The 26,968-nt window shown below is 44.4% G+C and overlaps 2 protein-coding genes across 8 annotated transcripts in view; one reads left to right on the forward strand and one right to left on the reverse strand.

The window, feature by feature from the left end:
- Positions 1-11,811, reverse strand: part of DLGAP2 (DLG associated protein 2) — a 522,791-nt gene extending 510,980 nt beyond the window's left edge. For all 4 annotated transcript variants that reach the window (XR_013542815.1, XM_078388888.1, XM_078388867.1 and 1 more), the window contains exon 1: positions 11,506-11,811. Coding sequence is in view for 2 of the 4 variants with exons in the window: in XM_078388888.1 (XP_078245014.1) it covers positions 11,506-11,523 (18 nt within the window). In the remaining 2 variants the exon portion in view is untranslated. The remainder of the gene's footprint in view (positions 1-11,505) is intronic.
- Positions 11,812-12,057: 246 nt separating this feature from the next.
- ERICH1 (glutamate rich 1) overlaps positions 12,058-26,968 on the forward strand; it is a 94,681-nt gene continuing 79,770 nt past the window's right edge. The window contains exon 1 of one of the 4 annotated variants that reach the window (XM_073000795.2): positions 12,058-12,273. In XM_073000795.2, coding sequence (XP_072856896.2) covers positions 12,249-12,273 — 25 coding nt within the window. In that variant the 5' untranslated portion in view covers positions 12,058-12,248. The remainder of the gene's footprint in view (positions 12,274-26,968) is intronic. The other 3 variants (XM_073000797.2, XM_073000792.2, XM_020782635.3) reach the window with 3 other exon arrangements.

Below are 26,968 nucleotides of genomic sequence, written 5' to 3' on the forward strand. Positions count from 1 at the left end.
TCTTCCACCATTCTAAATTAAGATTTGTCTGCCATTGTATCATGCCAACCAAAGGATTCTAGTTCATCATTTTTTAAACTTTATATCATCCTCAAACATTTTCATATGTTTATCTCATTGTCTTTTTAGGTTACATGATTTCCACATGCTAATTTCTCTCATCACCAATTTAATAGTATCCCAATTTTACCCTGGCTGCAATCTTCTCTATCCTTAATTTCCTGGATTTCCATCCTTTCTTTTTCTATTTTATCTGTTGTAAATAGATAAAAAGATTAACTCCTGTTCTCTATCTTTTGGCTTTTCTATAATCACATTTAATTTTAATATCCATATTCAATAAAGCATAATGAATAACTTCTATAATACCAACATCTGTTTCAATCACTCTCAAAATCAAAATTTTAGATAAAAATATTTAATCTATCATAGAATAAATTTTAAAAACTGAAGAATAAAAAGTTACATTATTTTCATCTTGAAGCTTTGTGTGTGTGTGTCCCCACCCCACCCTCAACTGGAATATAATTTTGTACTTATCTCTGTTAAATTTAATTATGTTGTTTTCAGCCCAGTGCTCAAGCCTATCAAGAGCATTTTGAATTTTGTTTCTGCTTTCCAGTGTATTAGCTATTCTACCCAATTTTGTATCATTCACAAATCTGATAAATATTCCCTGCATCACCCTCTCCAAGTCATTCATAAAACTGTTGAAGAACTGAGTCCACTAGTTATCTCCTCCCAGTTTGAGACGGAGCCATTGATAATCACTCTCTGCGTTTGAGTGTATAACCAACTGTGTGGCCACGTCATACTTGATGAAAGGTTTCAGCTAGGGATCTGGGACATAATTTCAAGTTTTGGTGAAAGAAGGAAAATCATCCCACCCTTTCACAGATGTTTCCAGTTGTGGATATGTGTATGGGGTTATTGGATGAAACAGATTATCTAAACTAGTGGTTCCCAATCTTGGGTAACCCAGGTATTCTTGGACTGCAACTCCCAAAAGACTCCACCACTAGCTGTGCTGGCTGGGGTTTCAGGGAGTTGCAGTCCAAAAACATCTAGAGAGCCAAGCTTGAGAACCACTGCTACAGACCCATTTTAGGCTAGTTTATGGGATGAAGACAGCTTTGATTGCCTTGGTAGATAACATATGCTCGGAATGGAACTGGAGGACTGTGGTCCTGTTGGCTCTTCTGGAACTCTTTGCAACCTTTAATACAATTGAACATCATTTTCTTCTTGATTGTTTCTCTGGGATGGGTCTTGGAGGTATTACTTCACAGTGGTTCCAGCACTTTCTGGAGGGCCAAGCTTAAAACGTGGTGATGGAAAAAAATCTATTTGATGCCCTGCCCAATGACCTGTAGAGTGCACCAGAGTTCAAATCTGTACCCCATGCTATTTGATACATACATGAAACCACTGGAAGAGATAGTCCAGAGTTTGGATGTTCAGTGCCACCAGTATGCTACCAACACTCAACTTCCTGTTTTCTTTCCAACTGATTCTAAAGAAGGTATTTGTGTCAGGAAGTGAATTTGATCTACAAAAGCTCACATTAAATTACAGTCATTAGTGTTTAAGGTAACACACTGCTTTTGTGTCTTGTTTTTATTTTGTTTTATATCTGAGATGGGCCTCTAGACCAATGTCTTCTGTCAGTAACAGACTGGATAAGGACAAACAAACTGAAACTTAATCTGGACAAGACATACTGTGGGTGTTCTCGATCAGTCAAAGCACAGATGAGGGAACAGGGATTCAGCCTGTCCTGAGTGGAGTTTTACTCCTAATGAAAAATCAGATGCACAGCTTGGGTGTACTTCTGGATTCAGCCACAGAGCTGGCTGCACAGGTTTCAACAGTGGCCAAGAGAGCATTTGCAAACTTAAAACTAACGTGCCACCTACAACTGTTTCTTGAGATGTCTGAGCGGGCTATGCTGACATATGCCTTAATTACATCCAGCCTAAATAACTACAATGTGCTATTTCAGGGACTGCCTTTGAAGAGTGTTCAGAAATGTCAGGTGATTAGAGTCGTCTACAACTACCCTATTGCAACAGCTTCACTGGCTACCATCCATGTCTAGATGCAATTCAAAGTGCTGCTTCTCTTTTGGTGAAGACGTGAGAGAGGGCCTTTTCCACGGCTGCTCCCAGGCTATGCAATGTTCTCCCCTGAGCAGTCAGATTAACCCCCCTCCCTCTTGTCCTTCTACTGGCAGGCAAAGACCTTCCACTTCAGGCACACTTCATATTGACCTGGCCGTGTAGGGGAATGCTGTATGTCTTGAACTGAAGTGTCAGTTCAATATGTTTCATGTGATTTTAGAAGTCTTTAAATATTTTTGTTAAGTTGTCTTCAAGTTAATTCTTATTGTGTTTTACTGCTCATTATAATGCCTTTAATTGACTGCGAGCTGCCTTGAGTCCCCTGTGGGGAGAAAGGCAGCATGTACTACTCATACAAACAAATATAAATGTACTGTATAACATTAAAATGAAGCAAGGAGGGGATTGCTGCTTTTTTAATATATAATTTTATTTGATATTAAAACTAAAACGCAAATACATTAATAACTACATACAATACACATTGGACTACCCCCACCTGTGCCACCTTCACCCTTAGGACTAGGTAACCAGAACTATCCATTTATACCCCCTTTTCATCCCATTCCTCTCCAAAAAGACATTGATTCTTCTGCTGGCCTATAACCTTTCCCTTTTGAAAAGACATACTCCAAATATAAATTCCATACATCTTTGAAATCATTAAACTTTGTCATTCCCCTTATTTTCATTTCACATGTTAATTTACCATTGATTGTTAAGCTCCACATTTCTTTGTACCAGTCTTCAAGATTAATATGTCACTTTTCCAATTCTTTACCAATATTAATCTTGCTACTGTGATCATTTTAACAATTAAATCTTTCTGTTCTTTTTTTAAGATGGTCATTCTTAATGATATTTAGAAGGGAGATGATTGGTGATATTTGAGTACTATACTCAATAATTTCTCTAATTTCTTTAAAAACCAGTGCCCGTTCTTTCTTTCTTATTTCACAAGTCCACCACATGTGCATATAGGTCCCTTTTTCCTTTTTACGTCTCCAGTATTGAGATGGTACATTTTTATTTATTATACTCAATCTTGCTGGGATAAAATACTTGCTGCTTTTTAGGAACATTTGTTATCATTCTTCTTTTTCATACAGCATAGTTGTTATAATGCAGAAACATACGTTTAAAGAGCTATCTCTCCCATGGGGGCATATTCCTCCTCCCTCTTTCCACTGTTTGACATGCTGCATTCAGTCTAAAGGGTTCTCATGGTTTTGTAATCCATGTTAGCACGCTTCACAAATGTGTCATGTGTCACAAAGACTGCGACCCTGAGAAGCGATGGGTGAAAATTTTCTTTAAGCTTTGTTTGATAAGAATGTTTCACAACGCCAAAACTTCTTCATAAATAGAATACAGAGGAATTGAGATTTCCAATCAACTTACTTACTAACTAAATAACTAAATAAATAGCGGGGGTGGCTGGGAATGGAACCTGCCAGATTCATCTCCCCAGGTCCAAAGCTTTGCCTGCTTGGCTGTTAAAGCCTGGGTTTGAATCTTTCTGTATCACTCATGTGTGTCCTTTTGAATTAAGGTTGTTGTCCTTTTTTAATCCTTGAGAAGGCATCAAAATTAAGTAGGAACTTCAGTCTTAACTTGTTTTAGGTATATTGCTGTGCTTTTATTCATGTAAGTTGCCCCGAGTAGACGTTGTCTACAGGGGCGGGGTATTAAGTCTAATAAATAAATAAATAAATAAATAAATAAATAAATAAATAAATAAATAAATAAATAAATACATACATACATACATACATACATACATACATACATACATACATACATACAATGTGGTTTTCTCCAAACTGATTGATAGCACAGTGAGGTTAGGCCCCTGGCTGTGTAGCCAGAGGCTGGGAGTTTGATTCCCCCAGTGGGCCTCACTGACTGGGGCTGGACTGGATGATCCATAGAGTCACTTCAAGCTCTGCAGGTATAAGGATGGTGATGTTTAGAAAGAAACGTATGTACCTGTTGGATCTGGCAACTGCAAATGGAAAATGTCATCTGTGTTTAAGGAATTTAAATTTTAACCTATTTCTTTATATTTGCAATTGGAAACATCTGAGTAAAACATTTGGAAAAACTAAAATATAGATTTTCCAATTCCACGTACTAAGCATACTTACCTGAAAACAGCACTCACTCAATTAAATACTTTCTCATGTCCAAATAAAGATATTATGAGCTGCACTATGAAGGAAACACAATTGCTCAGCTGTCTATATTCATCCTTATTCTTCTTGTTGGCCACCAACAAATAGTAAGGAGAGCCAGGGCCATTCTAGGCTTACATGGTCTTCCTGCCCCAAAGTATTGTGCACTTTCCAGTTTATTCTGAGTATTGTGGGAATATAAGAAGCTGTTGTATCCCACATCAGACCAACAGTCCATCTAGCTGACTGCTGTGTACACAGGGATGGATAAGCTCAGGGAGTCCATGGGCCACTGCTGACCCTTGGGACCCAATGCAAGCAGAATGACATCAGAAATAACCAAGAGGTGCTTTTCTGATCTCTTCTTTTTTTGTAACTAAAGTACGGGGCGGGGGGGAGATGCACTGTGTCTTAAAGGAGAGCAGCCATTCCTGGAGACTTCCCAAAGCAGCGGTTCTTCCTTTTGTTGCTGTTTTTCATGGAGTCTGCAGGTCTGCACTAACAAAAGCACATACTGTCCGTGGTCTGCAGGATCTCCACTTTGGCTGACACTAATTGGCATGGACATCCATGAGTTTCAAGCTGAAGTCTTCCCCAGCCTTGCAGCCTTACATGGAGATATCAGAGGTTGAACTGAGAGCTTCTTGAGCATAAAGCTTGAAGCCCACCACTAATCTACAGACTGCCGTGTCCTTCCCGTGTGCCATGTTTTGCTCTGATGGCTTAGGCTGCAGTCCTCAACATACTTACATGGGATTAAGTCCAACTCAGCTCAGTGGGCTTCCTACCACATTGACATTCCTAGGTTTCTCTGTAAGTAACTTCTTCAAATTATTAGAGAGCAACCAGAAGAATGAGTTCATTATCCTCAGCTAGCTGACTTGGCTTTTTTTTTCTTTTCTGCTGCTGAAAATGCTAAGAAAGGCTGGCCTTGTCTTACCAGGTGCTATTTTCATCCTGATTGTTCCTGCTGAACAAGGATCGTTTGGCTAAATGATGAAACAGTGACTCCTTTGGAGCAGATTACCTCCCACTTCCAATGAGATCAAGGTTAGACCCACAACTTTGAGAAGGAGACTAATTTGTATAGAGCTCTCTTTGTATACAAGGCTGGTTCAAGCAGGAAACTGTGGACCAAAAGTGCACAATGATCCTTAACAGAACTCTAGAAAAAGTTATTATTTGTTGTTATGAAACATTTGAGAGCCAGTATGGAATAGTGGACAGTGTGTCAAACTAAGTTCCAGGAGATCTGGATTCAAATCCCAGTTTGGCCATGGAAACACACTGGTGGTGGTGAGGGATAGCAATGGTAAACCACTCCTTGAATATCTCAGATAACTTGAAAACCTTCCCAGGGTAGTTGTTGCTTAAGTTAGAAGTGGATTGATGGTGCATACAAACAAATGAAACATTTACATGCCACCTTCCCATTTAAAAAAAAATCCACAAAGCCATTTGTTAATTATTTTGTTTTGTTTTCAGCGTGCAGCTGTTTTATTTTTAAAGCCTTCATGTATTATGTCTTATATTTTTATATGGTATATTTTCATCCCTGGTTTCTGAACTCCCTAGAGAGCTTGGGCTGTTGGTCAGTACAGAAATGTAATAAGCACTTTTTTTTAAAAAAAAGAGGTCTTTTATAATGACATCATATAGAATATTGAGAACTGTTTAAATAAAACAGAGAGATTAAATAAAAATCAATGTAACTTAAACGCACTGAACTTTAGCTAAACCATGTCCATATCTCAAAACAAAGGGAAACTACTTTAAATCATTCACACTGACATTAAGCCAAAGATTTCTTGTAGGTCAGGGTTCTGCCCCATGGGCACAACCCATCCAACATGAAGTGTATTCCCAGTCCAACTGATGTATACAAAAGATTTAAGTGTGTACTTAACTATCATTGAAAGCATGCTGGTTATGTGTTAGTTAATCAACATGAGCAATGGGCAAACATTTTCTCATTCCTTTTCTTTTGGGGGAATGGGGGGTCTTGTTTCCAGTGAATGAAAAAAAAAAGGCTAAAATGGTGCTCACAATTAGATATCCAATGAACAGGCCACAAAATCATTTTATGTAATCTGGTTCGATACTGAACATTACAATCCATTATATGTCTTAAAATGAGTCATTATATACTGGTTATTTTAAAGAAAATTAAGATGATTCATGAACAAAAGCCAATCTTAAACACAAAAAAGTTTCCAAACCTTAAAAAGACTACTGCTGCCATTGTAATGAGTGGGAGACTTCTTTGTGAATACATTTAGTACAAGTGGAAGTAAATGTCATCCTAATAATATTTTTACCTACAGCTGCAGGGCATTTAAAAATGCACAGCCATTGTGATTGTGCTTAGACATTCATTCACAAGAAATGTTCATTCATTTAAACTATTTAAGATGATATGGTAACTCAGGAATCTCAGACACAGCTTATTATCTCTGGCAATCTGAAATGTCAAAAGTTACAGAAATGTAGCTAAGATCCAAAAGCTAGCAGCTTGCATGTGAAGAAGGAAGCAGACAGTTCTGGAGTGAAAATGCAGCTGTAGGTCATCGAAGTCAAATTGCATAGAACTGGAGTCTGGACTGCACATCTAGCTTTGCAAATGGTCGTGAAATAGCATTATAGCACACAGCATTATCCATCAGAAGAAAGTCCCCGACACAGTTTAAATATACAAAGAACTGCAGCCTGAATGACTGAATAATGGAACAACGAAGGTTTTATTTGCAGCTAGGAGTGCAGTCCTCTGCATGTCTACTCTGAAGTAAGAACTGCTGCATTCAGTGATGTTTATTCCCAGGCAAATAGGTACAAGATAGAAGTTTTCGATTTCTATAATTATAGTGGTGTGGAAATGGTGAAAGAAATAATTTGAAATAAAGTATACAGTGTTTAAGAAGGTCTAGTATATTAGAACAGGTTTGAGTTTGAATACGGGATTCTTATTATGTATCAGTTGACTCTGGGGTGGGTAGCTTCCAGTCCTGGGCATGTATGCAGCTCTCACCTTTCTCTTGCCCCCACCCCCACTTCTTCTGGTAAAACAAAAAAAAGTGTGAATTGCCACTCCTGGCAGCCTTTAAAGTACCACATGGCTCAGCGAGAGTAGATCCACTGGAGCAGATTTACTTGAGTACCATTCCCAGCCAATTGCTCCAAACAGCTCTACTCCAGAGAGCTGTGGAAGTCTATGACCTTTCTAGTCTCCTAAAGGAAATGCTTGTGGTTTATTTGGGAAGGCCAGGGGACAGCCAATGAACGTAGGTGAAAAATAAAAATTAAACTCAACATAAAACATATGAAAACTGATGAACAAATGAATTGCACAACAATCCATTAATACTGAGTGGCCATTTCACATTCTGCACCAAGCTAAACACAGTCTAGGCTGGCATGGTAGCCCACCACGTTTCTGTAAGCCTGCCTGATCTTTTTGCCAACAGCATAAGACTCAAAAACAAAACAAATCAAGAGAGAGAGAGAGAGAGAGAGAGAGAGAGAGAGAGAGAGAGAGAGAGAGAGAGAGAGAGAGTTGTCTGGCACTGTACAAAATGCATACAACACACTCAGTGGGTCATAACAAAATGTACAAGCTCGGTATAATCAATCACACATCTTAATGAGCATTTACCATAGATAAGGACAACAAAGAGTCTTGTGACACCTGAAAGATTAACAGGTTTGTTCTGGCATAAGCTTTTGTGGACCGCAGCCCACTCCATCAGGTTTTCCTTTGATGAAATGGGCTGCAGCCCATGAAAGTGTCTTATACAAATTAAAACATCTTAGTCTTTAAAGTTACCACAAGATTTTTTTTCCCTTGCTGCTGCTGTAAGAGACTAATAGCGGGGCCAATCGCTCGTCCGCTCACTCACTCACTCACTCACTCACCGCACCACCCAACATCAAGGGGGAAGGAAACACGCTGTGACTGTGACACTACCATGTTCTGGTACAATGTGGAACATCTCGCTTGTCCTGCCCGTCGGGCCCCGAAGAGGAGGGCCACAATTCCGGGCTTGCTCAGCGGGCGACTCGGAAGCGGCACCCCCCCCCCCCCGCGCAATCCCTTCCTTCCTCACCGCACCAGCGGCGGCGCTCGGGGAGTAGCGTTAGTGCAAGCGCTTCTTGTTATCGCCGTCGCCCGACGCAAATAATCGATAAGGAAGAAACGGGGGGGGGGGGGAGACTCCGCTCATCCGCTTGAATCGGGAGGGGGGGCCCGCCCGGAAGAGCCTGGCAAACTTGGCCCCGCTCGCCCGGTCCCCTTGCTCTGCCCGAGGCGGCAGCTCCGGCGCCTCGCCGCTCGCGTCCGACACAGTCCCGGCGTGCCTCTGCCTCGTCCTCCCCTTGTCGGGGCTGGAGCGCGCGTTCGGCCCCAGGAGCTGCAAGCCCGGACCGAGAAGCCGCCGCCCCCCCCAGCCCAATAAAAAGGCCCGTTCCCTCCCCCCTCCAAACACACACACCGCCAAGCACGGCTTCCGAGGGCTGCGATCCGGGCAAGATGCGCTCCTTGGCCGCGCGCCCCTTTGGAGGCGACGCGGCTTTCTTTCGAGGGGAAAAAGTATCGGCTCGCCCTGTTCTGCACGGAAGGGCGAAGAATGGCCGGGGGTGGGGGGGTATTTCTTGGGGGGACGCCTGACGGAAGACTCCGGAGGGCGTCCAGTCCCCTTCGAGACTCTTCGAAATGACGGTCCACGGCCTCCCTCAAGCTCACGTCGCCCTCCATCTTCCTCCGCCGCATTTCGAAGTTCGTTCCCCGGCGGCCGCCTCCTTGCCTGTCCCTCGCGGGCATCGCTCAGGGGACAGCAGGCGCTGGAGCCCCCATTCTCGGGCACAGCAGAGGAGGAGGAGGAGGAGGCAAGGCAGAGACGCCCAACAGCCCGCCGGCCCGAGCGGACAATGAAAAATCAACCAGGCGCGCAATAAGGGTCAGACCGAGATGGGTCTGAAGGGAAACTGAAGGGGGTTCCTCTCTTTGGCCTGTCTCAGAAAGTGGAGGAAAAGAGCCTAACGCTGCCCCGAAAAGTCAAAAAACCAAGTCCCTGCTGAATCGTATCTGTGTGTTTGTGCAGGGGTGTATGTGTGTGTGTGTGGGGGGCTCATTCCTCTTAGAGCGAGTGCCCATTCTCCTGAGCACCACTCTGATCGGTTAAGTAACCGGAGTCCCAAAAGCAGCCCGTCATGGCTTGGTGAAGCGGGCCGTCCGCAGCCACAGTTTCTCGGACCCTTGATCCCTCAGCGGCTGGGGCTGCGAAGCAGAGCAGAGCCTTCCTGGGGCAAGACCCCCGCCGCGTTTTCCCCCTCAAACGGGCGCCGCAACCTCGCTCAGGCACGGAGGAGTCCCTTCTCCTGGCCCTGGGAAAGAGCGAGGCGAGCGAACGAGCGCTCCTCAGCCAGCCCGGCCGCAGTCTCGCAGCCAAGGGGACGGAAGGCGCTCCGCCGCCGCGCTCCAGCCAAGGGAGTCCGGCGCAGGCGAAAGGGACAGCAGCAGGAGCCGAGGGAACAGAGGCCGCGCACGCACACAGTGCCCGTCCTTCCCGTCCCAACACCTCCCGCTCTCTTCTGGGATATCCAGCGGGCGCTTCGAGCGCACACACACACACACACACACACACACACACACACACACACACACACACACACCCGCCTAAAGCCTCGCTGTGGGATGCCAGTGAACTCCCTCAGATTCGGGGGGGGGGGGGACCCGTACCCCAGTCGTTACGGAGCGTCAATTCTGGGCGCATGCAGACTGCCCCACAAAGAGCTCAGCCTCCTCCGCCAAGACCCCCCGTCCCGAATTATTTTGGTAACGACCCACCCTCACAGAAAAAGGAGGCACTCGCTCATTTCCACCCGGCCCCTCAAATGTTCTGGGGTAGCAGGGCACCCCAGTCCAACCCCTGCGTAAAATGTCGTCCCAGGGTCTTCAGTCGTCCCACGGTGAAGACTCCCCCCCCCCAAACACTCTTCCATTACCTCAGGCCCCCTCTCTCCGCGCCATCCCTAACTCCGGAGAGTCGACGTGCATCTTTTTCTTCCGAGCCCTTGCCATCCTTGGTGACCTACCCCCCCTCTCTCATTCCCACATAGAGCCCCTTCAAGTCCATTTTGGACAAGTAGAGACCCCCCCTCCTCTCGCCGCTCCCACACGGCCCCCCCAGCCTCCTTCAGCGGGGGCGCCCCATATTTATGCCCCTGGCTCCAAACTGCCGCCGGGCCCTCAGCATCCGCGCACAACTTGCCCCAGCGCTCCCTCCAGCCACCCCCGGCACGAAGCGGACACTTCTCTCCCCCACCCATACAGTTCCTTCCCTTCCTGCCCGTGGCTTTCTGCCGCCCCCACCAGTCGCCCCCTTCTTCCGTGGGGCCCCCAAGAACGCCGGGTCAGCCTCAGCCAGTGTGCCCCGTCTCCCAGGCGGGCTCTGCCCTGCCCTCCCGCACCCACTCCCCCCCCCGCCCGTGGCTGGAAGCACCGCAGCCCCCCCCCCCCCCGAAAGGGCCATTTCTCGCACCTCTTCATCGCCACCCCAGGAGAGGAACAACCCCCGCAGTCCCCGGCCCACAGCCACTCTGGCAGGATGGACGGCCTGCCGAGAGCAACCCGGGGAGGAAGCGCGCCCCAGCCAGGCTCCCCCGATGCCGCTGTGCTATTTGACAGGAACCAGCCCACCCCCCCAGCCACCCCCCGGTGGCCCCACAGCCCCCCACCCCGGGCTGCAACAACAAATCCCACATGGCGGAGGACGCATCTCAAGGCAGAGGCCAAGGGCAGCGGCAGCAGCAGTAGTTCTGCAGCCCCCCCCCCTTTAACCCCGCCTGCCCCACTGCTTCTCAAGAACACCTGGAAGGCTGCCAGCTCCTTGCTCTGCGCTCCTCCGTGTGTCCCCCCCCCGCGTCACCCTCCAGCCCAGGCCGCCTTGGGAGAGAGTTCGCGGGCGAACCCCATCTTGGTCAGGGTTGCCGGTTTTGTAACGTTTGGCGCGCACGCACACATACAGACACACACGCGTTGCACTTGCGGAGCCGAGGCTGAGGACTCCGGGCCCCGCTCCAGACCGCACGCTCTGTACACGAGCTCTTGTTCACACACACACAGACAGACCCACGTTCGCTTTCTCCCACCCCCACGCGCGTCGGACTTTTGCTCCCGCCGACCACGGGCTGCCCATTATTCCCTCGGAAGCCCTTACCTTTTTCAGCGCTGACATTCTAGTGCATTATTCCTTTAGCGGAGGGTGGGTTGCATGCTGGCCTCAGCGAGTCAGGAGAGAGAGCAGAAGGAGGAAGAGGAGGAGGAGGAGGAAGTGGTGGTGGTGGTGGTAGTAGTGACCGTGGCAGCAATAGAGGTGGTTGTGGAAGAGGATAAAGAAGAGCAGCAGCAGAGACGCGTGGATAACAACATTCTCTGCCTGGTATGGGTCTTTCCTCTCCCCACCCCGCCCCGCCCCGCACACACTCCCGCGCGCGCCCCACGCGCTCAGCTGCACCGCCGGGTTTGCCCCCCCCCCTCTCTCTCTCCCGCTCTCCGCGCGTGGAAGGCACCGCTGCTTCAGCCACTGTGTGCTGAGCTCCCCGCCGCCGCTGCCGCTGCCGCTGCTGCTGTCAAAGCCACCCTCGAGGCGGAATTCTCACGCTCTGCGCAGGCGCACTCTTCCCCCCCTCCTTTGCTTCTCTCGTTCTGTTTCCCCCCCCCGCCCCTCCCGCGCGCGCCTTCCACATTCTGGGAGCTCAGCAGCGATAGAAGGGAAGCACCGCCCGGCCCTTCGAACGCCCGCGTTGGAGCCGCCCCTCCTTCGGCCTCCTGAGCCAATGGGAAGGCCGCTTCCGCGCTGATCGGCACCCGCTGGAGAGCTTGGAGGAAGTCGGGGATTCGGACGGAGTTGGGAGAGCCGCGGGTGCCGCTCTGCTCGCCGCAGGGTCTCCGGGAGGCGGCATGGCCCTTCGCCCGAGGGCGGAAGGTGAGGCGACGGGGCGCTCCGGCGGAGGGAAGGGAAGGGAAAGGGCAAGGGCGGCCGGCTGGCTGGCTGGGGGCGAGAAGAGGGCCGGGGGGGGGGAAACAGGAGGAGGAGGCGGCGGAGTTGGTGGTGGCGGCAGGAGGGACTCCTGGGCAGGGCGAGGCTGGGCTGGGCTTCTTGCAGGCAGGCAGGGCGGCGAAACCCTCAGCCTCCCCGGTGCATTCGGGGGACTCCCGCTTTTGCTTGGGTCCCCGTGGCGGCGGTGGCGGCGGCGTGTCTGGCGGATCCGCGGCTGGAAGGGAGGACCGGGCGAGGGGCTAGAAGGCAACCGACGCCGACCGGAGAGGCTGGTCGGAGGAGAAGGTGGGGAAAGGCTGAGAGACCGCGTGGTGCAGAGAGAGGGGGTGGGACACGGCCGTGTGATCGCTCTCTCTGTTCGCGCGTGTGTGCGTGAAAAAGAGGGAGAGGAAAGAGAAGAGAAGGGGTCTAGGTGCCGGGCCGCCGGGACTGAGGGGGGGTAAAAGAAGCCCCCCCACAAGAAGCCCCATAGTTGAACCGACCGTGGATGAAGTTCTGCCGTGGACTTGCTTTGTGAACAGCGCGATGAAACTGTAGCATGGTTCCCGTCTTAAGGTTTCAGGGTAACCCCTCCTTTCCGCCACGCGCACGGTTCTGTGGGGCAGCCGGGCGCCAGGCCCTCTGGAAGGAGATGCCCGTGCCCTCGCCCCCTTGGAAGCACGGCGCCCTGGAGAACCTGCAGCGGGGGAGCTGGCGAAAGCCGGGCTGGGTGGTGGGCGGCTCTGGACGTTGGAGCCCTCTTTCTTGAAGAATGCCCCTAAAAGTGTGAAGGGCAAGACAAAGGGCGAGATCCTGCTGGAATAGAGCAACTTGCATAGCTGGGAAGGACAAGTTTGCAATAGTGCGCTGTTGAACAAGGCTTCTGTAAATATCTATCTATCTATCTATCTATCTATCTATCTATCTATCTATCTATCTATCTATCTATCTATCTATCTATCTATCTATCTATCTATCTATCTATCTATCTATCTACTGCTTTTATCATTGAAAAGGTCAAAGCAAATTACAACAATGAAGTATAACATTTAAAGTTGAAAACAATGAGTATACCACAGTGGTTAACATTAATTGAAAGACAATACTTACAACTTTTTAAGGCACCCTTCTGTCTCCAGAGACTATGGTAACATGCTCTGTATAGAGGACTTGGAACAGCGTCTAGTGTGGCAGAGAAGGCCAATTCAAGAGTGACAATCCCTTCCGCACTGAAGACAAATACAATTTGTCCCCTGTCCAGCTCCCTGGTTTTGCTGCTTTCAGGACTGCCTCTTTGCCTTGGCCTGCTGGACAAGTGTCTCTTCAAAATGGGAGAGGCCATGAAGCACCGCTTGCCTCCAAGCTGAATGCTCAGATGTCTGAATGGGCTTCGAACCAGTCTGCGGTCTTTTTCATCTTGCCATATGTGGACAAGGTGGTGTTATAAACAGTGTTCTTGAAATGTTCCCATTGTTCAGGTGCATTTGCATCAGCCAGGCCTGGAAGGGTTTCCTCAAGCACTTGGGCAAATTCCTCCACTTTTCTTTGATTGCGAGTCTTGCTGATATATATATGTGGTCTTCCTTCCTTTTTTGTGTGATAACAATCTCTTTGCTCGCAGTTTTACTCTACTACACAACAGGGAGTGATCAGTATCACAATCAGCACTCTGGTAACTGTGTGTGATCGTAGTACTAGGAAGGCTAGAATGTCAAGCTGATGCCAATGCTTGGAACTTGGATGTCTCCAGGAAACTCTGTGTTGAAGCTTCATATTAAAGAACATACTGCTGACACAGAGACCATAATAACAGCAAAACGCCAGCAAGCATTGGCCATTTTTGTTCATCTTCCCAATGCCAAAACGGCCTAGACAAGTGGATCAAGAACTGTGATCAGCATTAAAGTCTGTGGTTCTCTGGGATTTTTTTGATAGTAGTTGCCAGTTCATCGTGGAATTTGTCTTAGACTTCTGTTGTGGACGACAGTATTGGTGCGCATATACACTAATAAGGGTGACCGGTCCCGCTGATGAATGCAGCTGGAGAGACAGGATTCTTTCACTCTCCACAGTAGGGGGAACAGTGGATCTCAGCAGAGTATTTCTGGCCACAAAGCCAACACCATGTTCCCTGGTCTTATTCAATGGTTTTCCCTGCCTGAAGAATGAGAAGTTTTTTTCTTTGACAGATCCCATGTCTGGCAATCTCGTCTCTTGCAGGGCAACAGTGTCCATCTGCAGCCTACTCAGTTCCATATTGATGACAGCTGTCCTGCGCACGTCGTCTATTTCATGCAGATCGTCAGAAAAGACAGGGGTCATTGATTTTAAACTATCCTTAGTTTCTATCCACCCTGGGTGTGGGAAGCTTTCTCACTTGTGAGGCTGCATGTGCCCGTCCTTGAACCATGGAGTGCTGGTTCTCCATTCTACTGATTCCCAAAATATTTTCTTTTTAAAGATATTTTTCTAACTGAAAAAAAAAATACTTTAGCCTCATAGAACTGCACAGCTAAAAAGGATCCCAGGGTTCATTGAATTCAGCTTCCTGTCAGATGGGAAATCAACAGCTAAAGCATCCATGCCATGATCATCTTAATATTTAATTGAGATCTCTTGACTTATCATTTGAATCCATTACTTCAGTTCCTTCCCTCTGGAGCTAAGCGAAACAATTTATATATATATTTGATCTGTTTTGAAAGAATGTTTTTCTCTCTTTTTTGTGCATCTCTTTGGGAGCTTTCGTAGACAGAAAAGCAAGAAATAAATACTTTTGGCAGGGTGGATAAAAATCAATGATGTAAAAAACATTTAAATTGACTTAAATTATAATTTAAATTAAATGTTTTTTTAAATGTACATTGTCAAAAATCAGGTTTTTTAAAAATTTAAGTTGTGATTCGAATCCATTACTTCAATTCTACCCCACATTGAGCGATAGGTAAATCATATTTATGTGTTACCTTTTTTCCTTTCAAGATGCATCATTTATGCTGCATTGTCAAAGTAATTGTTAAATACATTTGCTGTCTTTTAGCTGAAAAATATATCTATGTCTGTGAGAGAGGGAATCTTGATAGGCAGAAACTTTTCTCGTCTGGCTTTTCTTGGAAGCTCCACGTGCTTTGTAGAGCAACAGTAGCATGTTGCTTGTGTTTTTCTGGCCCAAACCGCTTACCTTCAAGCAGTAACTTATTCATGAGCTGAAGCACATGGCTGTGGCTGATGGGGTTATGTGTCCTATGGCTTGTGCTACTCTGAGCAAGCACCATGGTCCAAGAAAGCAGCACCAGAAGGAGGGTGGTAAAGTGCTTTGGGAGAATCACTATAAATTGGTATTAACTTGATGTCATGTAATAACTGTGCAGAGACATTCAAGCAGCTTAATAGAGATGCTTATGTGCTGTTTGCATAGAAGGATCAGGAATAATATTTGTATATCTCATGTTTTTTATTGTCATTCAATGATATTTTATGATTTTTGTAAGCCACAGTAGATGCTGTCTGGGGGGGCGGGGTATAAATCAAATAAATGAATGAATAAATAAATGAATGAATAAATAAATAAAACATTTTGAAGAAAAATTTTTGTCATCATCATAGAAAAATAAGGTGACCCATGTTGGGTTTCAGTTCCTGCCATTCTTGTACTATTACAGCACTCATAATAAGTAAAGAAAAACCAATTTATTAAATCCTGAAGAATGTTTTTGCAGACTAGTTTTCCTGCATTTTTTGCTTTTTTACAGGTCAAAGTTTTGCTAAGTATTTTGCTTTTAACTGCAAGACGGCATACTTTGTTGAATCTCATTTAGTTAGTTTCATTTATGTTGCAAAACATTGAAAGTGTGAAGGAGGTGAAACAATGTCTGCTGGAAAGCTATCTCACTGACCAAAGACATGGAAGTGGAGATTGACGGGATGTGGGAAGCTAGCTGAACGAATTTCTGAAAGCCCATAGTTGCTCACTCTAGACTCTAGAGGATGTCATCCACTGACTTCAAATGGAGTGGCCATCTTTCCTCCTCAGTTTTGCCCTGGTAGTGCCGAGAGCCTTCAGTCCCCTGCCCAAAGCTTGTTACTGTGGATCAGTTTGGGGCTGTTGTGCTTGCTGGGCCAGGTCCGGAACAGAGGCACTGTGCAAACTTTCCATTAGCCTGCTTTTTTGCTCCATCTGGGGAGAAGGCATGGTGATGTCACTCTGATTTTCCAGCTGTCCACAGGATGAATAATAATGTCTTCAATTTATGGGTGACATGGGGTGTTTTTGCCATTGGGCAATGGAGTGGTGGTGTAGCTGTCAGGAATGCAATGGGTGGGTATGTCTTATTTTTATGTATATTTTGCTTTCTGTGTTGCCACCAGGGGTTCTTAGGACTGCAGTTAGATTAGGGGGTAGGGAAAAAAAGAACCCATTAACTGATTTTTTTAAAAATGAATTTCCTCTGTTTGTGGTCAGTGGGAAAATTAATGAAAATTAATGCACAGGCACCTTTCCATTCCTATTGTCAGGTGGAAAACACAAACATCTAATCTGTTATTTGTATACAAGTGAAAAGGTTTTATTGGAAAAGGAAGGAAAGAAAGAAAGAAAAGAAAGAAAAAGAAAGAAAGAAAGAAAGAAAGAAAGAAAGAAAGAAAGAAAAGGTGCCCACACACATTTTAGGGAATGATAGGCAACATCTTTAAAAATAGTGTACTTTAAGAATTTAAACTTTAAAAAGTGAACATTAGGAACAAGTGTATAAAATACATGATGCAAGAAAAAACCCACTAAGTTCTGCAGACCAATAAGAAACAAAAAGCAGGAAAGTACTGCAGGTATTTATCTATCAAATGAAATAGATAGCTCTTTTTCTATTTACCTTGGTTTACAAACGCCTCAGTTAATGTAATTTTAAGTTTACGAATGAAAATCCATTTGAAATAATGCCTCGGTTTACGATTTTTTTCTGCAATGCAAAGCAAGTTTACATTGTGCTTGGGAGGTTTATAGTGCCAACCCCATGCATGCATTCCTATGGGAAACTGCGTTTCAGTTTGCAAATTTTTCGCATTACGAAATGTCCTGGAGAACACATTAAATTCGTGAACCGAGGTACCACTGTATACTTTTTGCTCTTCATATGGAGAGGCTGTCTCACTGCCATTGAAGCTAAGAATAGAAGAGCCCACCCTGATTTTATTTTTATTTGAACCTATATTCAAAATATCAGTTTAGTGAACAGAAACTGACTTGGTCACCCTGAAATGTGGTTTTAATATTGCCCCTGCCCCATCTCTGACTCCTTTCAACTTCCTATGCCTCAGAGTGGGCACAGAAACACATTCAGAATTATCCTGTGTGTTTTGTTGACATTATGCTACCTACTGTGCTTATACATGCTATTTCTGGCAGGATGTTTAAAAATCTAGAATCTGATACAGTGGTGCCTCGCATAGCGATGTTAATTGGTTCCAAAAAAAACATCGCTATGTGAAACCATCGCTATGCGAAACACTATTTCCCATAGGAATGCATTGGAAACCGGTTAATCCGGTTAATCCAATTGGAACGGATTGCCGTTGTTAAGCGAAAAAACCCATAGAAAACATCGCTAAGCGAAACAATGTATCCTCCATTGGAATGTATTGAAGCTGACTCAATACATTTCAATGGCTTTGCGAAGTCTATTTTTGCAAAATTAAGTGTGTCATAAAAGGGTCAAAAATGGTTTTAAATGCTTGGATTAGCTTCTGCACCCTCTAAAACGGATGCAAAAGTTAATTTGGCTTTGATCTGACTTTTCGTTAATTTTTTCTGAATTTTTTTCCCCCAACTTTTGACAGCTGTCAAAATCTGACAGCTCCATTATTTCCTATGGGGGAAGAAAAAATTCACAAAAAATTAACGAAGACTCAGCAACTGTTCTAAATTCTTGGGTTCGTTAGAGGACCCCCTAAGTCGTGTGCAAACCTGATTTGGTTTTGATCTGAACTTTTCTTAATTTATGGTGAATTGTTTTCTCCCCCATAGGAAAGCATGGAGCTGTCAGATTTTGATAGGTCCATTGGTTCCTATGGGCCAAAAAAAAAAAAATTCACAAAAACTTAACGAAAAGTGAGATCAAAGCCAAATCAGGTTTGCACATGACTTAAGGGGTCCTCTAACGAATCCAAGCATTTAGAACCATTTTTGACCCTTCTAAGACACTTTTTTAATTGAAAAAAGAAACATCGTTAAGTGAAGCAGGGGACCTAAAATCACATTCGTTATGCGAAGCATGGTCCCAAACTTCACTAAGCGAAAATCACCCATAGGAAACATCGTTATGCGGTGCATATTTTCTAAAAACACATTGTTATGCGAATTCATCGCTAAACGAGGCAATCGTTAAACGAGGCACCACTGTATTTGTAACTGCAAAAAAGATAATATACAGTATTATAAAAAACACTTCAAAAATCTTGAACTTTGTTTTTCAGGCCATGTAGAAATATATCCGGCTTGGTTAAGGATGATTCTATTTCATTTTACAAACTTTCTAACTATCATTTTCCAAAATGGCTGACACTAATGAGAGTATGTGGTAACACATGAACAAGTATAATAGCTTGGGTCTAAGCTATTTAAAAGACTGTGTATCCCTCTATGAGCCTGCCCAGGCTTTAAGATCATCAGGGGAGGCTTTTCTCTCAGTCAGCCACCTTCACAGGTACATCTGATGGGGACACAGGAGAGGGCCTTCTCTGTGGCTGTTCCCAGACTGTGGAACTCCCTCCCACTGGAGGCCAGGCTGGCCCTGTTTTTGCTGTCCTCCTGCAAAGAGGCAAAGACTTTTCTCTTCAGGCAGGCTTTCCCTTCATGACTGATGGTCAGAGAGGGGTTTTTAATGAATGTTTTAAATGTGTTTTAGTATCTTGTTCCTGTTTTTAATTTAATACTTGTTTAATGCTTTTTTAATATTTATGTACCTACTGTTTTTAGCTTCTGCATATTGTCTTTTTAATGATGTAAGCCGCCTTGATTTCTTTTTAAGAAGAAAGGCAGGATAAACTTATTTTGTATGTGTGTGTGTGTGTGTGTGAGTGAGTGAGAGAGAGAGAGAGAGAGAGAGATTACACACATGGCTCAGTTTAGTAACAAAATTTAAGGATATTTAAGATATAACGACTAGAAGTCTTACTCATTACTAGCCACTGTACAACCAGTATGATTTATAGAGGAATGAATTACTATGCTCTACCCAAAATGCATTGTTAATTTTAAAAAAGAAACAAAAAAGGACATTGAGTTTAATTGAATTTCTTAGTTAAATATTATGCTGTTTTTAATCTCCATGATTCAGATAAATATTTACTTCATTTTGCCTTGTTCTCCCTCCAAGGAACTGAGGGCTAGTGTATAAGCTTCTAGCTTTCCTATCCTCACAGTAATCTTCCTGAGCTAAAACATGGTGACTCACTTGATCCAGAAATTTCTCCACTACAAGATCCCCACTTTGGGGAGGCTGGTCAATTCATGTGGAGTTTTTTAAGTGTTATGGTCACTCTTTACAAAATAGCTACCATATGAGAGGAGGGACATATTTCCTAACCCTCTCCTGTGTCCCCATCAGGAAGGGCATATGCATCTATAGAAACATTGGTTTTCCAGAAGGCAGACTAGTAAGAATAACAGAGAGAAAACTAGCTCAGGAATTGGTATATGAGGCAGAAGTGGGATCCGAGATCCAGAACATTTGTTTTGAACCTTCAACAGAGCTTGTTAAGGTGCCACTTTCCAGCTATTCATGTGCTTTAGTTCCCAGTAATTCTATGCTAATCTTGGGTAACCCAGGTGTTCGTGGACTACAGCTCCCAGAAATCGTGACCAGCATAGCTAGTGCTGAAAGCCTCTGGGAGTTTTAGTCCAAGAACATCTGGAGACTCAAGTCTGGGAACTATTGTTCTAAGCAGCATAAACAGCAGTGAGGGATGCAAGGGATTTCAGCAACATGTGAAGAGCCATGCTTTGCTCACTTGTAACCTCCAGTTTACTTCTGCAACATGCTTTTCATAGATGGCATACCAGTAAGGCTCAGAATACAAGGCAGATCTGAGCCTCATGTGCCACATCTTTCATATCCCACACAAACATCATTTCCTCCGTGTCTTGGAAGTGAATTTGGCATGGGGTACTTACATGGAATCAACTTTGACTTGTTTTGCTTAAAAGTCTTCTGGATTACTAAATATATAAAAGGGACATGGTGGCGCTGTGGGCTAAACCGCAGAAGCCTGTGCTGCAGGGTCAGAAGACCAAGCAGTCGTAAGATCGTAAGATCGAATCCATGCGATGGAGTGAGCGCCCATCACTTGTCCCAGCTCCTCGCCAACCTAGCGGTTCGAAAGCAAATGCAAGTAGATCAATAGGGACCACCTCGGTGGGAAGGTAACAGCGTTCCGTGTCTAAGTCGCACTGGCCATGTGACCATGGAAGATTGTCTTCGGACAAACGCTGGCTCTATGGCTTGGAAACGGGGATGAGCACCGCCCCCTAGAGTCGAACACGACTGGACAAAAATTGTCAAGGGGAACCTTTACCTTTACCTACATATATAAATATCAGGAGGAGGAGATTGGAGGGTGCCAAAGACAGTTTCTGTGGGAGCCACATTTATCCCAGTAGCTAGTGAGGGAAGTGGCATGTTGTGGTCCAAAGGTTCTGCTCTAGCCACTTCACTCCACTACCCACCTCTTCCAGAGTCGTAGTGTGTGAGACCCAGAAGGGTAATTGTGGTCATAGCCTCAGAATCTTCTGGAAACCTCAGGTCTCAGTGCACCAACCCAGCTTTCACTCAGCTGGGCTTTTCAGTAAATAAAATTGCACAAAGCTCGGCAGCTTGCTTTGCACACCAGTCATATGTGGTAATAAAGTGCTGCCAAGCACACTTGAATCAAAATTCCTAGTAGGTAGTCAAGGGGAAAGGCTCGAATTTAGGACCACACGTCCCCAGTTCAGTGATCAATAATGTGGAGAAAACGTTTTTCTTAAAGAAAAGCAAAAAAGAGAGCGATAAAAACAGTTCAAAAAGTGTCAAAAAAGACAAAATCCAGGGTAAGAAGTTTGTGAATAAACAGACCATGTCTGAAAAAAATAAATTCTCCATCTAATACAGTCAGCAGCATAGAGGACAGCATAGTTTCAGAGCATACACAAAGTGCAAGTCTACTGAAAGAGCCTAGGCTTCTCCTAAGATTAAGCTAAGTACACTGAAGTAACTTCTTGAGTCCCTTTATTATCCTCAAATGCCAGCTTATTCCACGTTAATAACCAACCAGGCTTTGCTTTTCTTAGAAATTTTTAGAAGACAGGAGCAGCCTCTAGGTCCCTCCCTACTCACAGCTTCTCCGCAGGAGAGAAGGGACAGGTGTTCTCATCCTCGTGGCTGGGCAAACTTTGACTAAAAACCATTTCCCCAAACACACCCAGAAGACCGATTCTGAGATGGAACTCATCTCCCATATTCCCCTGTTTCTTAGTTTCTTGGTTTGGCTCATAGTAGTTTTTGTATTGCCTGGAGATAAAAGGTTGAAACTGTGTTTTCCTGTTAAACAAAGATTTCAACAAGCATGCATTCAATTAATAGAACAGAATACCTATGGCTATCCAAGTTAAAGATATATTTACATGGGCCTGAAACGTATGTGAACAGTAGGGTTCTCTGCACTACCTATTTATCCCAGCTCCCCATTTCTGCATCAGCCATCTTGGAAAATAGCAGTTGTGAATTAGTGCAGTAGAGCACATATGGCTACCCAAATGTGTCCTTACATGGGCCTGAAATGTTCTCTACACATCCTGTTTTTCACAGGGAAGGGATCTGCAGATGACTGAACAGTCAATAGGATAGTCAACAGCTGATTCTGATGCTGTTCTTAGGATTTGGTACTTGGGGCCCTATACAAAAGCAACTCTACAGCATGAAATGTATAGAATATTTTTTCTTGACTTTGTAGTCATGCCTGTGAAACTCCTAAATATGCAAGAACAAGTGATCCCATTAAAAACTATTTAGTAGGGAATATTCCAAAAGAAAATACTTTGGAATAGGTATATGTTGATATCCTGGCTACATTGCATGTGTGCTCTGCAACTTCTCAATGTGAGATACTGTAATATGTTAGCTTTGCAGCAGCTGGAAAAAAAGTGGTCAGGTAAGATACTATATTTAACATTCATCTAAGCATAACACATACTGGTTTTGCACAGGGAAACTAGATTAAAGATATTAAGTCTGGAGGACACCAGCCCCTGGAACTCATTTGTTTTGCCTTTCAGTTAGTGGGAGTTTCTTTACATTGTTTCATAATTGTAGACCCGTTAAGCTTAGATATTTTTTGAGGGACTTGGGTGTAATAAATCACCATCGGACAGGCTTGAGCTGATGTTCCGTCTTCGTCTCCTGAGTTTTACGGAGCACTGCATTTCAGCCAAGGTAAATCTCAAGGCTCGGTGCAACTTGGATTTTTAATTAAACCGAGCAACAGGGGTTTCTCTGCTTCTAGCACAAGGAGAATTTTGTTCTGTAAGCACACACTGCAGTTCAATAGGGACAACTGGACTTTCTTCCCTGCACTTCGGGTGGAAACAAAACCACTAACTGAGTTGCAACTCTTTAAACTGACCGGACTTGGTGGGCTGTGACGTGCACAGAATAATTAGTCTATAGATTTCTGCCATATGTAAAGCTGAGCATCCCCTTGATGCTCCCTGAATAATCAAAATCATTTTTTTTGGTTGTTGGTTTTTTTTCCACAACTGGTATGGTTCAGACTCCTGTCAATGATCTAATTGCCCTCTGGAATACAGAGATTATTCTAGTTCTTGACAAAAACTAGCTGACAGAGCAGCTGCTGAGCAGAGGAGACTGTGTATCTTCTTGATAGACCCTGGAGCCAAGATCAGTGACATAAATTGGGTTGTGGCTGGAGGACACGTGCAGAAAAATTCACGATGTGGGTCCTCAAAGCTGAAGACCAGTGAAAAGCTACTACATTGTAGTAAGAATGGAGGTGAAAGGTGAAAAAAACTTCTTAATTGCCACTGTGTCCTATTGGTGTCATCCAGGGGACATTTTCCAAGTGATGTGAGGCCTTTTGAAATCTAGCTGGAAGAGATAGGGTAGAGTTGTTGGTGATACATTTGCAAGACACGGTGAGGGTGAATTTCTCAGAAGTCTTCCTGGTGTCAACACTAGAAATGGGGGGTACAGTATTCGTATTCATATATGAATACCCCTGCACAGGTGGTGATAACGAGGGTCCAGCCCCATGGGGCCAGACAGTCCACTCACAATTCCACCACTGCCACAACCTCCACGGAGCCTTCCGTGGGCTCCGGAGATCGCAATCGGCGAGTTACTCTTCAACCTGGCAGAGAGGCTTGTCATCCTGCCTCCTCCTAGGAGTGGAAAGCCGATCGCGACCTGTGGAGCCTTTGGAAGGCTCCATATACCAATATGAATACCCTCATCTCTAGTCAACACCTCAATTTTGGACCCTCCTAAGGGGATCATGGACGTGGTGGCGCTGCGGGTTAAACCGCAGAAGCCTCTATGCTGCAAGGTCAGAAGACAAGCAGTCATAAGTGTGAATAAAGGCGACAGAGTGAGCTCCTATCACTTGTCCCAGCACCTGCCAACCTAGCAGTTCAAAAGCATGTAAAAATGTAGATAAATAGGTAACACCTTGGTGGGAAGGTAACAGCGTTCTGTGTCTAGTCATGCTGGCCACGTGACCATGGAAACTCTTTGCACAAACACTGGCTCTATGGCTTGGAAATGGGGACGAGTGTTGCGCCCTAGAGTTGGACACGAGTGGTCTAAATGCCAAGGGGAACCTTTACCTTTACCTAAAGAGATCAGATTGGACCCATCTTTGCCTCCCTTTATTTGAAATGTACAGCTGCACCTCTTGTTCAGACTGGGTTAAGGAGGTTCATAGGATTAAAAGAAGTACAAGCATCCAGAGCCAATATTATTTCCAAGAAATTGTGAAACTGATGTTTTGGGATGTTGTGTAGGGATTTGAGAGATGAGGCTGTGTTTTATTGATTCTCCTCTGCTCTTTCAACATTTAAAAATGGGTTGCCCTGTTCCTAATGTGGCTAGTTTGAAGCTGATTTCTTTTAGAAACTGCATTTCACCCTGAGGGTCCTTTGGGGCAGAAAACTAAATTCACAAATGTTGTAATAAAACAAAAGATCTGTTTTACTTGGATTTCACATCTAATGCAGTATCATTAGTAGAGGTGTCTGAGGCACTGCCTCACACAGTTTTATTAGATGGATTTCAATTAATGGTGCCTGAGGCTGTGTGCAGGTTGCTTCTCTCTGGTGGTACCTTGTCTGCAGAGGCTTTCAACGATATTATTACAAGAAAATTCCCATCTCTCATATGTACCTACCTGAACTTTCTTCAGAGTCCCTGCTTTGATTATTCTAGACAAGTAAGATAAAGGGGGTAATCACTGAAAAGAAGGCTTTTTGTCCTCTCAGTTAAAAAGTCTGTATTTTTCATAGTGTGTTGATTTTCAGCCTTCTGAAAACTTGTTTAAAATAAATATGAAAAATATTATATTAATGATATATTAATGCTGTGTTTTAACATTATATCAGTTTGTGAGCTACCAAATAACTTTTGTTATATAGCAGCTGAAAAAACACAGTAAGACATAAGGAAAACAGGAAATACAGAGCATCAAGAAGATAATTCCTGAATGTTCTCTTTAGTTAGAGCTTCTTCGCCAGAGAAAGAGGCAAACAGATGTTTCTGCATTTTTCACTTAGTCTGCAATTTAATGCACTATGTAATTGGTTCCGGTGAAAATGTGAAACAGGGGGCTAATTTTCTCTTCTCGCATTTATTCTGCACCTCCTATGATCTTGTCACATTGTTCATGAACAGATTCTGGTTACAGCCAAGACCTGGAGTATCAGGCAGCTGTTTGCGTTTAGTCCACACTAGAAATGGGGGTTTCTGTCCATGGGGTATTTTTGGCAAAGATACTGGAAACAAAGCTATGGTTTTTCCTGTAGTGATGTATGGAGGTGAGAGCTGGACCATAAAGAAAGCTGACCGCCGAAGAATTGATGTCTTTGAATTGTGGTGCTGGAGGAGACTCTTGAGAGTCCCCTGGACTGCAAGGAGAACAAACCTATCAATTCTAAAGAAAATCAACACTGAGTGCTCACTGGAAGAACAAATCCTGAAGCTGAGGCTCCAATACTTTGGCCATCTCAGGAGAAGAGAAAACTCATTGGAAAAGACCCTGATGTTGGGGAAATGTGAAGATGTTAGGAAAGTGTTAAGGAAGGAGGAGAAGGGGATGACAGAGGATGAGATGGCTGGACAGTGTCATTGAAGCTACCAACATGAATTTGACCCAACTCTGGGAGGCAGTGCAAGACAGGAGGGCCTGGCATGCTCTGCTCCATGGGGTCACGAAGAGTCGGACATGACTAAACAACAACAAAAGAGATGGGGGTATTCGTATTCATATACAAATACGAATACCCCTGCAGAGTTGGACATAATGAGGGTCGGACCCCCTGGGGCCAGACTGTCGACTCACCTCTCCACTGCTGCCTCTGGCTCCCTTCCAATCGCTCTGGAGCTCATGGTTGACTAGCCACTAGTCAGCCTGTCAGGGAGGCTGGTTGTCCCGCCCCCTGCCAGGAGTGGCTAGTTGACCACTAGCTCCAGAGCGATTGGAAGGGAGTGCAGAGCTGGCTGCAACAGTGGATGGGTGAGTGGACAGTCCAGCCCCAGGGGGGCAGACCCTCATTATATCCACCTGTGCAAGGGTATATGAATACTCCCATATCTAGTCCATACAGTAACATTAGGCATCGTCACTGTATTATTTAATTCCTTCTGATAATTTTTTATTGAAGTATTTTGACTTCATGGTACAGTTATTAGAAGAGAAAGTACAGGGGAAAATCATTTGAAAATTAGACAACTAGGTATTGAAGTATATTGCATGTTTAATTGGATGTCTTGCAATTGCTCTGTTCAGAAAAAAAAGAAAAGAAAGAAAAATTTGTTAAGAGTAAAGCCACCCAAAGAGCCTCAGTTGGTTAAAGACTGGACAAGGGAATGGAATAGTAAGCAAGGAAAAAGCAGAAAAATGACAAAATTTGAAGCGATTATTGAAAAAAGATTGAAATCTGAGGAAAAGACAGAAAGGGAACTGTAAGTTAAATATATAAATTATTAATTCAAGTCAAACAGGATACACAAGGATTAAAATGTCATGGCAATATGATTTGGATAAAGAAGTAATAGGTGAAGAATGGGATAAAATATGGGATCAAAGAATTATGAAGAACATGTCAGTAAGGATAAAAGAAAATTGTTATAAGGTAATATGGAGGTGGTTTTAATGCCGGTAAAACTGAATATAATAAATAAAAATGTATCATCACTATGTTGGAGATGTGAAAAAGAGAAGGGGATGTATATACATATGTGGTGGTTATGTGAATTAAGAAAGTAAGAATGGAAGCAAATTTTTTAAGAAATAAGTGAAATAACTGGATTAAATTTTCAAATGTCCCCGTTCATGGCTTTATTGAATTTGGTTAAGAAGGATCAAATGTTAAAAGAAAATA

The sequence above is a fragment of the Pogona vitticeps genome, chromosome 1, assembly GCF_051106095.1.
Source record: "Pogona vitticeps strain Pit_001003342236 chromosome 1, PviZW2.1, whole genome shotgun sequence".
NCBI lineage: Eukaryota > Metazoa > Chordata > Lepidosauria > Squamata > Agamidae > Pogona > Pogona vitticeps.